The sequence below is a fragment of the Ictidomys tridecemlineatus genome, chromosome 15, assembly GCF_052094955.1.
Source record: "Ictidomys tridecemlineatus isolate mIctTri1 chromosome 15, mIctTri1.hap1, whole genome shotgun sequence".
NCBI classification, from domain to species: Eukaryota; Metazoa; Chordata; class Mammalia; order Rodentia; family Sciuridae; genus Ictidomys; species Ictidomys tridecemlineatus.
In genome coordinates this window covers 8727158-8740809 of record NC_135491.1, presented here as the reverse complement: position 1 = coordinate 8740809, position 13652 = coordinate 8727158, and the positions used below count along the sequence as shown (strand labels likewise).

At 56.1% G+C, this 13652-nt stretch overlaps 1 protein-coding gene and 1 non-coding gene across 3 annotated transcripts; both read left to right on the top strand.

The window, feature by feature from the left end:
- Positions 1–1242: 1242 nt before the first annotated feature.
- Positions 1243–8433, top strand: Nop53 (NOP53 ribosome biogenesis factor). 2 transcript variants are annotated; one of them, XM_005336585.5, is made up of 13 exons: positions 1243–1491; positions 1837–1901; positions 3257–3362; positions 3828–4027; positions 4351–4421; positions 5046–5141; positions 6003–6107; positions 6181–6363; positions 6703–6878; positions 7056–7122; positions 7696–7772; positions 7867–7923; positions 8199–8433. In XM_005336585.5, exons 1-13 carry the CDS (start codon positions 1268–1270, stop codon positions 8203–8205), a joined length of 1434 nt encoding a protein of 477 aa, XP_005336642.2. In that variant the 5' UTR covers positions 1243–1267; the 3' UTR covers positions 8206–8433. The 2 variants fall into 2 exon arrangements, with proteins under 2 accessions (XP_005336642.2, XP_005336643.2); XM_005336586.5 differs by lacking the exon at positions 8199–8433 and having other exon boundaries at positions 7867–7927.
- On the top strand, positions 7160–7268 carry LOC120888200 (small nucleolar RNA SNORD23). Its single transcript, XR_005731698.1, has one exon. It is a non-coding gene; the product is annotated as a small nucleolar RNA SNORD23 (small nucleolar RNA).
- Positions 8434–13652: the final 5219 nt, after the last annotated feature.

Sequence of the window (13652 nt, the reverse complement as noted above, 5' to 3'; positions counted from 1 at the left end):
GGTGGCACACACCTATAATCTGCTGTCTCAAGGGGCAACAGGTGCAATTTATGCAGTCCAGGGGGAGAAATAATGTCCATGTGCTTCTGCCCTAGTCTATGCTTTATTCACTCAAATCACTCAATATAATTTCACTCTATAGGTTCTTAATCAAGAAAATGACCATCCTTAATGCTAGCCACTGCAAGAAATAATCAATTCACAGCAAGCAATTCTAGATTAATTTTAAGCACCACAAACACACTGAATCATGACAGGCTCATGACATTCCTTTCGAATGCTAAGTTAAAGTCTCAAGCCTTAGGCTCTAAGTCCAGCAGATGCACACTCACTCAGATTGTGGTGATCAGATCAGAAACCAAAGCAGGCTTCTCTTCGGTGAAGCTGATGGCTGGTTGAGGATCAGGCAATGGAAACGTGTCGGGACGTCAATCCAGGTCCTCATCAAGCTCTCAGCATGAGGGCATCATTGTCAGCTGGCTGAATGTCTGCTCATTTGCCCCAATATTTATATCAAATTTTGGGGTTTTGGACAGCCCTTTCAATCCTTATCAGTTGGCACCAGGTCTCTCAGTGACATCATTTACCCTGGGGTTAAAACATCTAGTCTGGTGGTCTCCACCCTGATCTTTTCGCCTTTCCCTTTTATCAGCAGAGGACAGCCAGCCAGAGTCTAGACTCTGAGTTTATCAGGGTGAGCGAAGTGACTTGTTTGTGCCTGAGGGCTATACTGGAGGGCTCCATTAGGCGTGCCTGATTAGACTGCAGGTTTTAAAATGGAGTTGCTTAGGCTCAGGCCTAAGGCCATCCTCACTTCCCAGCAGCTCTGGAGGCTGAGGCAGGAAGATGGCACAAGTTCAAAACCAGCCTTAAGAAACTCAGTGAGATGGTGTCTCAAAATTTAAAAAAATAAAAAGAGCTGGTGATGTAGCTCAGTTGTTAAGTTCCCCGGGTTCCATCTCTATTACCCCAAAAATAACAATCATCATCAGACCCTGGGCGGTCGGGAAAGATGTTTTGCTTAGGACAAGAGCCAAGAACCTATAACCCCCTTCCCGCAACCTGGAATCGGCAGATTTTATTGCAAACACTGGAGGAGAAAAGAGCCATTTATCCTGTACCAAGATGGCAGGCTCCACGCCCCTTTCTCTCCCCTACCAAGATGGCTGTCACAGGAAGTGCATAATAGGAGAGGCCGGGAGAGCTGCGCGCGCAAGATCTGAACCGGATTTCTGGGCATCCGCGACTGAGTACTTCCTTTAACAAGATGGCGGCAGGAAGCAATGGCGATGGTGCCAGACGCTGCTCCAAAAGCAATGCTGATTCTGGCTTCCTGGGCCTGCGACCCACGTCGGTGGACCCGGCGCTGAGGCGGCGACGGCGGGGCCCAAGAAATAAGAAGCGGGGCTGGCGGCGACTCGCTCAGGAGCCGCTGGGGCTGGAAGTTGATCAGTTCCTGGAGGACGTGCGGCTACAGGAGCGCACGACCGGGTACGTGGGGCGGAACTTCCGGGAGCTGGGCCCAGTGTGAGGCCGAGTGTGCTTGGGCGGCTTCCGGGGGGCTGGGGAACCTGCCCCAGGCAGCGCGCAAGTTACCAAATTTCGTAAGTAAGAATACAGGACCCCCAATTAAATTCGAATTTAGTGAGCAGCAATTAACTTTTTAGTAGAAGTAGGTCCCACGTACCCACCCTAGCTTGGTGCATTTTAAATATCAGGCTCTGGAAACGGAGGGGCGGGGAAGAGGAGGCTTGAATGAGGATGCTGAACCCCGCGATTTTAAAGCTGTTCTCTTCCTCACAACTTTGACTGATGGTCTGCATTTCTGTCCCCCAGTGGCTTAGTGTCAGAGGCTCCTGATGAAAAACTGTTCTTCGTGGACACTGGCTCCAAGGAGAAAGGTGAGGTGGGCTTTTGTGCAGCAGGATTACCGTTGACTGTTATGTGGCCTCAAGCTTCTGAGAAGATCTGTGTGAAGGCAAACGCCTGCTCAGATTTCAACTTGAACGAGAGCATTTTGGATGGGTGAAAAGAAGACAGTGTGGGGGAGGCTGAGGATGTAGCCCAGTGTTCCAGCACTATCCTGATGGTTCCATCCCAGCTTTGTAAAAAGCTTTTTTTTTCTTTCCTTTCCTTTCTCTCTTTGCTATCATTGTTCTCAATGCACAGGTAAGCCAGGTAGAGTTTGCTTTGATAAGTTGTCTTCTGTTAGCTGCAGAAAAGTCAGTCATGCTGCCTACTTTAAATCAGATCTGAGCTGGAGCCAGTGACACATGCCTGTAATCCCAGCAACTTGGGAGGCTGAGGCAGGAAAATCACAAATTCACAGCCAAACTCGGCAATTTAACGAAGCCTTAAGCAACTTGAGATGCTGTCTTGAATTTTTTTTTTTAATTAAATAGGGGGGGGCTAGGTGTGACTCAGTGGTTAAGCACCCCTGGGTTCAGTTCCCCGGTACCAAAAAAAGAAAAAGAAAAAGAGGTCTGTTTTAGTTAGTAAGATGTGGTTTTGTAAGAACAAAAAGATGTATTTTAAACATTAGGTAACATGCTTACTTTAATTTGTTAGCAAGTATCGTTGTTGGGACCTGCTCTAACAAGTGGACTGAGAGTGGATTAGGGATTGCTTTGATGAGTAATAGGGATTACATCAGTTATGTAGAAAAACAAACTTTTATATGTGGCCTGGTAGGAAAGATGGTGGAATGAAATGGACATCACTATCCTAAGTACATGTTGTGTACAACTGGAGAAATGAAAAATTGTGTTCTGTGTGTACAATGAATTGAAATGCATTCTGCTGCTATGTATAAAAAGTTAGAACAAGTAAATAAGTTTTTTAAAAAAGGGAAATGAAAAAATACGTGACCTGCTTAAATGAGGGGTCTTCTTTAGGAGCACGCCTTTGGGTGCTCCCTACACCTCAGTGTCACCTGACTGCTCTCTTTAGTTCTGTGGCCCTTTTCTGGCTGCACCTGGAGCCTCTCAATGTGGGGCTGTGGATGTGACTCCTCCTGTGTCCCCAACCTGCCTATGCTGGCCCAGGATGTGGGTATAGTGAGGGTCAGGACTTGGCCATTCTGGGCCCTACCTTTGGCAGCTCTTCCCTTGCCTGGGAGTCTGGGGTCTTCTGGGTGTGCCCTGGGATAGTGTGGGTTGCAGGCCTGTGGCTCCTATGGAGCTGAAATGGGGTTGGGGAGGCTGGTCTTGGGCAGTGGGGGAGTCTGAGGCCTCCATTCCTTCTTCTTCCACTCCAGAGCGGAAAAGGAAGAAGACTCGGGTCCAGAAGAAATCGCTCCTCCAGAAACCCCTGCGGGTGGACCTTGTCCTTGAGAACACATCCAAGATCCCCGCCCCCAAAGAGTGAGTGTTCTACCAACACTTAGTTCTCTCCTTTTGCCAGAGACTGGTCTTGAGGGACTTCCTGGGGGTGGAGTGTTGGGGAAGTTGGTTAGGGTCAGACTTGGGTTTGAGGGGACTGGAGAAGGAGGCTGGCTAGGTTGCTGGGGCCATGCCGTGGGGAGCAGTCTGGACCTGGCTAGGGGACAGGGCTGGGGGGGAGTCTGGGAGCTTGGCTAGGGGCGGGTCAGGCAGCACTGCAGAGGGGACAGGTGATGCCGAGGTGAGTTTTAACCTGGCAGGTGTGAGATGCCAGGGGACGTCCAGGGCAGGGTTGTTGCGTTGTTGGGTCAAGCTCAGGAGCATGGCTGGGAAGAGGCCTCTGAAGGGCGGGAGGTGAAGTGCCCCTGGGGAGGGCCGGGCAGGGGCTGCCTGGGTGGCAGGAGCCCCTCCAACCTGCTGCCCTCTGCTGCTTCCTGCCCCCCGTAGCATCCTCGCTCACCAGGTCCCCAATGCCAAGAAACTCCGGCGGAAGGAGCAGCTATGGGAAAAGCTGGCGAAGCAGGGCGAGCTGCCCCGGGACGTGCGCAGGGCCCAGGCCCGGCTTCTCAACCCTCCTCTGGCCAAGACCAAGCCTGGGCCCGAGGACACCATCCAGCGGCCCTTCTATGACCTCTGGGCCCCGGACAGTGAGTGTTCTCGGTGTCACCTGCTAACAGGGCTGGGACTGACATGGACAGTTGTGTGGTTTGCGTGCTGCATGGGAGCACTGTGTCTAAGGGCTGCCCCAGCAGAGCTGAGCACCCTGAAGTGATTCCCTCTCCCCTGTGCTCCCCTTGCCGCAGTTGTGGGGTCTCGCGCCTCAGCCTGGGGTTAGGGTCATTGCCCATCTGGTGGTGGGCTGGCTTGGTGTTTGTGAATCTCTGCCATTTTTTGGAAATGAGGAGGGGTTGGAGGGAGGCCCTGGGGGCCCCAATGCCAGAAGCCCCAGAGCTGCTCGCTATCTTTGCAGACCCTCTGGACAAGCCGCTGGAGGGCCAGGATGCCTTCTTCCTGGAGCAGACCAAGAAGAAGGGAGTGAGGGTGAGGAAGGGAAGGCGGCTGGGGGCGGGGGCTGGGTGGGAGTGGCAGGAGCTCTCTGCTTCCTGGCGGCAGTCTCTCTCAGCCTCAGCCTCAGTGCCTGCCATCCAGGTGACCAGGCTCCTGGCTGATGTGCCTTTCTCACCTGCAGACAGCAGATGGGCTTAGTTCACGGGGCAATTGGGGAATTTAGAGGTGACGTGGAGCCACTGTGGCCAGCACGCTGGGCATTATTATTTTGTGGCCGTCTGTACTGGAGAAGGAGATGCTGAGTATTAGGAGCCAGGAACTAAATCTTGTGGTCCAGCTTCATTCAAGTGACAGGTGTCGGCTTCCTGCTGGGCGCAGCAGCGCAGGCTGGTCTCTGCCTCGTGGGGAATCTTTTTTTTTTTTTTTTTTTTCCTCGTGGGGAATCTTGAAGCCTAGTCTTCGCCCCGGGAGGCGGAAGGTGAAGGGGGGACGCTGGTGAAGCCCCTCTAGGAGGAGTCACTCTGGGACTCGCTCACCACCTGGAGGCCCTGCCACCTCATGTCATCACATGGGCAGTTAGGCTTCAATGTGAATTTTGAGGGACACCTTCAGGCCTCAGCCTGGGCCTCAGCCTGCCTTGGCCTTACCTTCCTTCAGCGGCCACCTCGTCTCCACATCAAACCCTCCCCGGCACCTGCTGTGGAGGTGACACCTGCCGGAGCCTCCTACAACCCGACCTTCGAGGACCACCAGGTGGGTACAGGCCCCAGCCCGGCCTTTCTAGGTCCAGCTCTGCTACTTGGTCACTTTGCCGTGCCAGCCCTGTGCTGGGTGGCACTGGGGACTTGGATGAGACCGAGAGCCCTCTGACCAGGGTGGCTGGGGCTGGGAGTGTGGCCCTTGCCCAGCCGGGGCGGCCTGGAGGCGGGTGTCTGTGCTGAGAAGGCTGAGGAGGGGAGTAGCCTTTCCAGGCGCAGGAACAGTGTGTGCGAGGCCCGAGGTGGGGACCCAGCACCTTTCAGGAGGGAAGTCCTTGACGTAGATGCCAAGGCCTCAGATCCAAAGATGGGCAGCGTGGCAGCGGGGAGATCTGCCCGAGTTCAGGTTCACTTCACAGTCATTTGTTGGAGCACAGATATTGTGAGCCCAGGTGACAAAGCCCCTTTCGTGCTCCCTGGAGGGGCACCTCTCAGGGATGGGGTGCTAGAGAGCTCAAGGTCACTGCTCCAGGTACAGAACCCGTGCTGGGAGGTGTCCAGTTGTCAGGCAGCCTCTCCGCCAACCACGAGGAGAGGACGTCCCCGGGAAAATGCATGTGTGTGGGGGGGAGCGTGCATCCATCACCCCTGCAAGAAGCTGACCTCCCATTTGCTGTTGCCACTGTGTCCCCGCCTCCTCTACACTCAGGCATCCCCACTCTTCCTGGCCTAGGAGCCTGTTTATTGTGGACATTTTATTTTGGTGAAATTCTAGTGTGTAGCAGCTGCAGAAGGGACAGGGCAGGTGGGAGGGTCGGTTAGAGCCCCTCTGGAGTGGCAGGGGCCTTAGCATGGGGCGGGGCTGGAGCAGGGCTTGGGACTTGCAGGAGCCCTGGGTCCTCATGTCTCTCTCCAGGCCCTGCTCTTGGCGGCCCATGAAGTGGAGCTGCAGCGTGAGAAAGAGGCTGGAAAGCTGGAGCGCAGGCTGGCCCTGCCCGCCACAGAGCAGGTGGCCACCCAGGTGAGCGCAGCCCGCCCCGCCCCCACCCTGCCCCCTGCCCCCTGCATAGCTCCTGACCTGGCCCCCTCCCCAGGCGTCCACCTTCCGGGAGCTGTGCGAGGGGCTGCTGGAGGAGTCTGACGGGGAGGCCGAGCAGGACACAGGTGAGGAGCCGGAGGCCGGAGGCGCCGAGACCTCGCAGGCACCTGGCCGCCTGCCCTCCGTGGAGAAGAAAACAGAGCAGCAGCGGCGGCGGGAGAAGGCCGCGCGGAGGCTGGTGAGCCCTGCCCCTGCCCTCCTGGACTCCTCTGCCTTCCCGCCCTGGTCTCCCCTCCTCTGCCCTGGGCCTGCAGGTTCTGCTGTCTGGGGCCTCACGCACTATCTCAGCTGGGACCCTCCAGCCACCCTGGGGAGGGGCAGCAGGGCAGCGAGCAGGGTGCAGCCCCTGCCTGGGCTCATGGCGGGGATTGAGGGCCAGAGAGGGCGTTGGAGGTGATTCCGGAGCACAACTAGTGAGGGACACTGAGGGGCATGGAGGCGGCAGGAGAGGCTGAGCCGTGGGCTTGGAGGGCCTGGTGGGGCACGTGGTGAGTCTGACCTCTCCCCCCGCCCTCAGAGGGTGCAGCAGGTGGCACTGCGGGCTGCCCGGCTCAGGCACCAGGAGCTCTTCAGGCTGCGTGGGATCAAGGCACAGGTGGCCCAGCGGCTGGCAGAGCTGGCAAGGCGACGGGAGCAGCGGCGGATTCGGCGGCTGGCCGAGGCGGACAAGCCCCGCAGGCTGGGGCGGCTCAAGTGAGGCCCGGGCTCGGCTTTGGGAGGTTGGGACGCCCTGGCACTGGAACACCTGGGAGACTGCCATCCCTCCATACTATGTCCCCTGAGGCCCGATCGCCCCAGGAGGCTTTGGACCGGGGTTTCTGGGCGTGCTGGAGTATAACCCCTACGTGCCTTGCATTCCCACGTTCCCAGGTACCAGGCTCCTGACATTGACGTGCAGCTCAGCGATGAACTGTCCGGCTCGCTCAGGACCCTGAAGGTACCTGCCCACGGCCAGCATGGTGCTCTGGAGCCCGTGCCCAATGATGACACCATCCTTGCTCCCCGTGCCCCCAGGGGCTATGGGCGACACCTTGGCTGCCCTTGGGCTGGGCCGGCTGGGCCGTTGCCTGGGGGCTGAGGGCACGGGCTTCTGAGAGGGGCAGGTGACGGCTGGGGCCAGTGACTCTCAGTCTTTTGGTCCAGCCTGGTTCTTGTTGGATCCCCTCACCCTCTTCAGTCCTGTGGGGTCTTCCTGAAGCTCAAGACAGACCCTGTCCCTCCCCTGCTCCAAACCTGCCTGGCCCCTCCTTAAGCCAGGAGCCCTAGGAGGCCTGGCCTGGCCTGGCCTTGGGGCTGCAGCCAGGGGTGCTGCCTTAGTGACACCTTCTCTCTGGCCCGGCCTTTGCCCCATTGTTTCCTGGGACTGGTGTTTCCTCTTCTGCTTCCCCTCCAGCCCCTTCCTGCTGACCCAGACCCACCATGGGGCCAGGTGCAGTGCCTGGCCTTTGGCTGGCCCTGCCTTCGAGCCGTGGAGGTCTGCCTCCTGCTGAGGCTCCCTCTCTTCCTGTAGCCCGAGGGCCACATCCTGCGTGACCGCTTCAAGAGCTTCCAGAGGAGGAACATGATCGAGCCTCGGGAGCGGGCCAAGTACGGGCTCAGCTGCTGGGGCAGGGGGTGGGACCCTGAGCGTGGTGAGGTTGCTGGTCCCTCATCTTCCCTAACGTCCCCATCCTTTCTCCAGGTTCAAGCGCAAGTACAAAGTGAAGCTGGTGGAGAAGCGGGCGTTCCGCGAGATCCAGTGAGTGGCTCCCTTTCCCGGGGGAGGGGACAGGTTGGGTTCTGGCTGGGATGGAAACAGTTTTCATTTACTTGAACCCAAAGGGGCCTTTCTTCCTGGGGCATTTGCCAGTCCCAGGGCCCTTGCCAAACCCAGACTCCCTTGGCCAGGCCTGAAAGAGGATCAGCCCAGCATCTAAACTCAGAGTGTGGGCGTGGGGGTCGCCAAAGGTGCATTGAGTGGGCAAGGATGTGGGACCCTCCCATCTTCCCTCAGCCTCTCTCCTCTGTCTGCAGGTTATAGCGGCTGATGCCAGCACCCTGCTCCTCAGTGAAGCACCTCTGAGCCACACATGCCCACCTGTCTGTGATCCCAGTGGCTCAGGAGGCTGAGCAGGAGGATCTCAAGTTCTAAGCCAGCCTCAGCAACTTAGCAAGACTGTCTCAAAAAAATAAAGAGCTGGGGATGCTGCTCAGTGGTAAAGCAGGTTCAGGCCCTATTCATGAAAAAAATAAAGCCTCTCCAACCGCCCCAGGGCTGCATGGCTTTCTTCCGCCACTGAGCACCCCTCCCTGCAGTCTCTACATCTTCCACCCCCACCCCCATGCACAGGGGGTTGGGTCCATAGTGTTAATTTCCACCAAAGCCTGGTGCAGACCCAGGCTGTCAGGCCATCAGCCATTGGAGAGCATGCGGAGCCTCAGACAGACCGCCACATGTGGCTGATGGCAGACACAAGCCCAGCACCAGAGAAAACTGGAGGTGGGAGGTGAGGGGCAGGCCAAGCTGCAGGTCTGGCTGGCACTGCGGGTGGCCACTCCTGCTGTGCTGAGCTAGGGCCTGTGCTCTGAGGTGCTCAGCTGCTGTTGGGGAGGGGGAGGCTGAGCCCCTGTGCTCTTGCGGGGAAGGTGGTACCAGGGAGTGAACTCAGGGGCACTTGACCACTGAGCCACATCCCCAACCCAGTTTTTGTATTTATGGTCTCAGTTGCTTTGCGTCTCACTCTTGCTGAAGCTGGCTTTGAACTCTCGATCCTCCTGTCTCAGCCTCCTGAGCTGATGGGCCCTGCGCTGTTCTTGAACAGGTAGATTCACATAGTGAAGCGTCACTGCTGCTGGTTAAGGGGCTACAAGCATTTCCATTTCATAGGTGAAGAGATGGACACATCACAGCAGCTAAATTATGGAGCCAACCCAGGTAGATGTCGGTCGATGAGTGGATCAAGGGGATGTGTGCATGTACACAGTAGAGTATTGCTCAGCCATGAAGAATGAAACTGGCATTTGCCAGGACAGTGCCAAGTCAAGGGCCAGATGTCTTCTCACGTGGAGGCAAAGCAAACGGGTGGTCAGTGAGGTGGAGTGGGGAGGGACGGGAGGGAGGCAGAGTGGAGGACACATGCTGTGTGTGAGGCACTGATGAAAGGCATGCAGGGTGGAGGAGAGAGACCAGGGCCTCAGGCAGCAGGGCAGGTGTGATCACGTCCAGCCCGGTGTGGCCGGGTCCAGGTGACCCAGCTGCTGGGTGGAACTGCTGCTCTCCCTACAGAGCCAGCCAGACACCGTGGTGCTCAGGAAAGGCGTGCTCAGTGGTCAGGCACCCTGGGTTCGATCCCTGTGCACACCCCAAGAAAAATCCCAAAAATAGTTCCACAAAAGTGTCCTGCCTCCGAGTCTGGAGTCACTGGGTCCCAGGCATGTGGCACCGTGCAACCCCTGCTCCTATTCTTGTGAGAGATGTTTAAACCCTGCATTCTGCAGGACAAACTACTCTGTGTTTCTAAGTCACGGTCACGATGCGGCTGTCACTTGGCCTCTGCCTGCCACTGTCTTTCTTGGAGTGCCTGCTGCTGCAGTGCCTGGAGATTCTGCTCGTTGGGGTTTGATTTAGTCACCCGCACGTGACCTTTCGGTTTCCAGGAAGTGTCCCCAGCTCACTGTGCATCTGGGGGCCTCTCGGTGTCTGGACATGGCAGGGCGTCCTTGTCCTTTCTCACAACTGCCTGGAATCCCCTCCGGTGAGGTGCGCACATGACTCACATGTGCCGGGCCGTGTCACTGCTCCTTGTGATGCTGGGGTAAGCCTGGGTGTCCTGCCCTTTCTCTGTGCCGTAGGATGACCATCTGGAAGTGAACCTCTGGGCTGCTGTGTGTAGGCCACAGGTCGTTCAGTTTGGCTCAAGTGCTCTCCAGATAGGCTGGGCCGGAGTCCTACTCTCCAACAGCACAGAGCCCATCTGTATCCTGGCAGTTTTCCTACAGTGTGACTTTGCTGGGCCTGTTATCAATGAAGTTGAGTGTTTCTTCACGATCACTGGCCATCTGTATTTCCTCCTCTGTGCTGGTTCAGACCTTTTGACCATTTTCCTTCAGGGATGTTTGTGTTTGTTTATTTGAAGTAACTCTTTATTTGTGGTGGATCTGAACAGTATCATACATGTTACAAACATTTCTCCCAGGCTGCTTTTCCTCCTTTGTATGTAGTGTCTTTTGTCAAGCAGAAGTGTTTAGTGTTTTTTGTTAGTCTTTCCCTGTTCTATTACGGTCTTTGAGAAGGTTTCTCCAGGACAAGATATTTATAAAAAAGAACAAGCAATTTATAAAAGAAATGGATGAGGTGAAAGAAGGCAGGGCTTCCGCCTTCCTCTACCCCATGCCGCAGAGTATGGTGACTTTAAGGGGCTATTTCTGCTGTTCCTCCCCCTCTCCCATTTTCAATAAAGAGGAATGTTCTATGAGGGGGGCTGGGGATGTGGCTCAAGCGGTAGCGCGCTCCCCTGGCATGCGTGCGGCCCGGGTTCAATCCTCAGCACCACATACCAACAAAGATGTTGTGTCCGCCGAGAACTAAAAAATAAATATGAAAAATTCTCTCTCTCTCCCCCTCCTCTCTCACTCTCTCTTTAAAAAAAAAAAAAAAAAAGGAATGTTCTATGAGGCCAGGGCTGTGGCTCAGTGGCAGAGCGTTTGCCTAGCACGTGTGAGGCACCGGGTTCCATCCTCGGCACCGGAGAAAAAGAAATAAAATAAAGATATTGTGTCCATCTATACCTTTAAAAAAAGTATAAGAAAATGTTTTACAGATATGAAAACAGCTCTGTGTTTGAGTGGGGTGGGACAGGTGGCAGGGGTAGTGGGTGGAAGTGACAACGAAAGCTTTTGGGGCCGAGGGTACTCTCCTGGTCAAGCCCTCCCCAGCAGCACACAGAAGGGAGAGCCTCCAGGCCCTGCTGGGGGTGGATTGTGGCCTCTCACCTGGAAGTGCACATGGGAATGAGCCTCCGGGAAGGGGAGGAAGCCTCTGGCCAGAGGAGGTGCCATGGGGGTGGCCACAGACACTCAAGGACGAGGCCTGCGGCCTGGACACGCAGTGTCCTCAGGAAGCCTTGCCGTATAACTGCCGGGGGAAGTGCGTCTGTAGCAGAGGCGCACTACGTGCACTTCACCCGTCTGGATTCTGTATCAACCCAAGAGCTGGGAGGACAGGCCGCTGTTGATGACCTTGGGACTGTAATGCCCCTGGGTCTGCAGCTTCCTTTGACACACGCATCAGACAATAAGGTGGACGATCGGGTGGCCGGCCTGGACAGCTGCGGACAGGACAGGGAGCAAGTATTAACAAGGGAATCAGGAACCCAGTTGCTGGACAGAGGGTGTTCTCAGGAAATTCTCTCAACTCTGCTATTTAAAAAATTTTCCTTGGATGCATCCCTAGATCCCAGCTCCTTATGACACAGTCTGAAGTATCACAAGTTCAAAGCCAGCCATGGCCACTTAGATTGTAAAAAAATAAAGTGGGTAGAGGGTGTGGCCCAGTGGTAGAGCGTCATGGGGATAATCCCTATTACCACCAAAAACTTTTAAAGTCCCCAGTAGTCTTCAGGGGGAAATCTTGGGATCTTCTGTAAGGCTGTGAGGCAGCTAAGGCCTCTGGGCACTCACTTCACAGTCCCATCCAAGGTCCTGCTCCTTTTGAATCTCCTACATGGTATTATCTCTCCTTGGGTCTTGGAAAACTTCAGGCACTGTCAAGTCTGGATATGCCTGACCGTCGTATTAAAATGTTGGAAGGGGGCTGGGGTTGTGGCTCAGTGGCAGAGCACTTGCCTAGCACCTGTGAGGCCCTGGGTTCGGTCCTCAGCACCACATAAAAATAAATAAAATAAAAGCATTGTGTTCATCTACAACTAAAAATTTATATATATATTGGAAGGGCTCCAGGGTAATGGCTGAAGAAATCAAACACCGCACTGCGCAATGGGCCTCACTTGGCTGTTAGGATGGTGCCCACCTGACGGCAGCATCAGATATGAGGACTTCGCCCTTGAGACCTGGGTCCTGACTTTGAATCCCAGCTGTGAGGCATGGGCAGGTTACTCAACTTCTCTGTGCCTCCACCTGCAGCATGGACGTCATGGCAGTGCCTATTTTGCTGGGTTATGACAAAGGTGCAGTCAGGCTGTGCGTGAGAGCGCTTAGGACAGGGCTGGGCGCACTCACTTAAGCCCTGAGTGTTGGCTATTATAACCAGGTTAGGGAAAACAAAGTCGTGGAAACTTGCGATCTGTGCCAGAGACGCCTCGCAAATGCTGTGACCTTTGACAGGCTGATTTCACCCTTGGGAAGTGTTGTAAGGAAACGCCAGGAACTCGGAAGGCGTAAGGCAAAGCGGGGTGCGGAGAATGGAAGGAAATGGAGCCCCGGCCTGGGCAGGCGCCACCACTCGGGGAGGCCCCTGCGCCCAGCGGCCCCGGGGGGGGCCGGAAGCCCTGCAGCAGCCTTTGTGGGAACCAGTGGGCGGAGCCTTCCACCGTCCACACTGGCCTTCATCCAACAAGCCCCTGCCAAGTCTTGTGGGCGGGGTGTCCCAGGGTTCTACTCCTTATTTTTTCCAGAGTTTCCTTTTTTTTCTATAATGAACATCCTCCGCCCCTGCCTCTTAATAAACGTTACTGGGGACTCAACCCAGGGGCGCCTAACCTCTGAGCCACACCCCAGCCCTCTTTGAGGCTGGTGACCCTCCTGCTTCAGCCTCCTCGCCGGGATTACAGGCATGCCACCAGGCCAGGGAGGAGCAAACATTTTTTTTTTCTTTTAAATAGGAGCCCGAAGCCTGGCGATGAAGTGGGGGGCAGAGCTTGCCTAGCATGCACAAGGCCTGGGCTCATCCCTTGCACGGCAAAAACCACCCGCCAACAAAAAACGCACAAATGCAACCACCAACAAAACCGCGCGACAGGTTAACCGAGGGGGGACAACTCAGCTACGTGGGTTTGGGCGGAGAAATGTGTGTAGCCTGTTGTCCAGATTAAGCCCAAGCCACCACTGGGCTTGTCAGTGATGTCAATGAACTCAGGGGACCCGGCAGGGAGAAGGTCAGGTGGAGGGTCGGGTGGCTTATGAGGCGGTGGAGAGGGTAGCGCAGTCCCCGCAGAGAGGAGCGCCGGGCAGGAGGACGCTCATCCTTAAGAAGTGCGCAGGGTCCACGGTGGAGACGCCCCCAGTGACCTGCTGAGAGCGGGCTGGTGGCGCCACCTGCGGTCCTGCGAGAGCATTAGCGCTAGCGAGCCCCACCCCGAAGGGCGGGCGGGGGGACCACCCAGCGCAGGGTCTCCCAAGTTAAAGAGGGTCGAGTTGTTGGAGGAAGTGGCCGCCAGGGGGCGCCCGCGCCAGGAACCTGAAGGCCCTGGGGTTCCCACGAGAGAACAGGTCCCTTCAGGGGGTCTCTGGGTTCCTGGTGGGGGTGAGACC

Bases quoted from the DNA above. Each gene is read 5' to 3' on its own strand.
- Nop53 (XM_005336585.5), top strand. From the start codon at position 1,268: ATGGCGGCAGGAAGCAATGGCGATGGTGCCAGACGCTGCTCCAAAAGC. The intron at 1,902-3,256 runs GTGAGGTGGGCT...CTTCCACTCCAG, and splicing joins CACTGGCTCCAAGGAGAAAG to AGCGGAAAAGGAAGAAGACT. The intron at 6,879-7,055 runs GTGAGGCCCGGG...CCACGTTCCCAG, and splicing joins CGCAGGCTGGGGCGGCTCAA to GTACCAGGCTCCTGACATTG.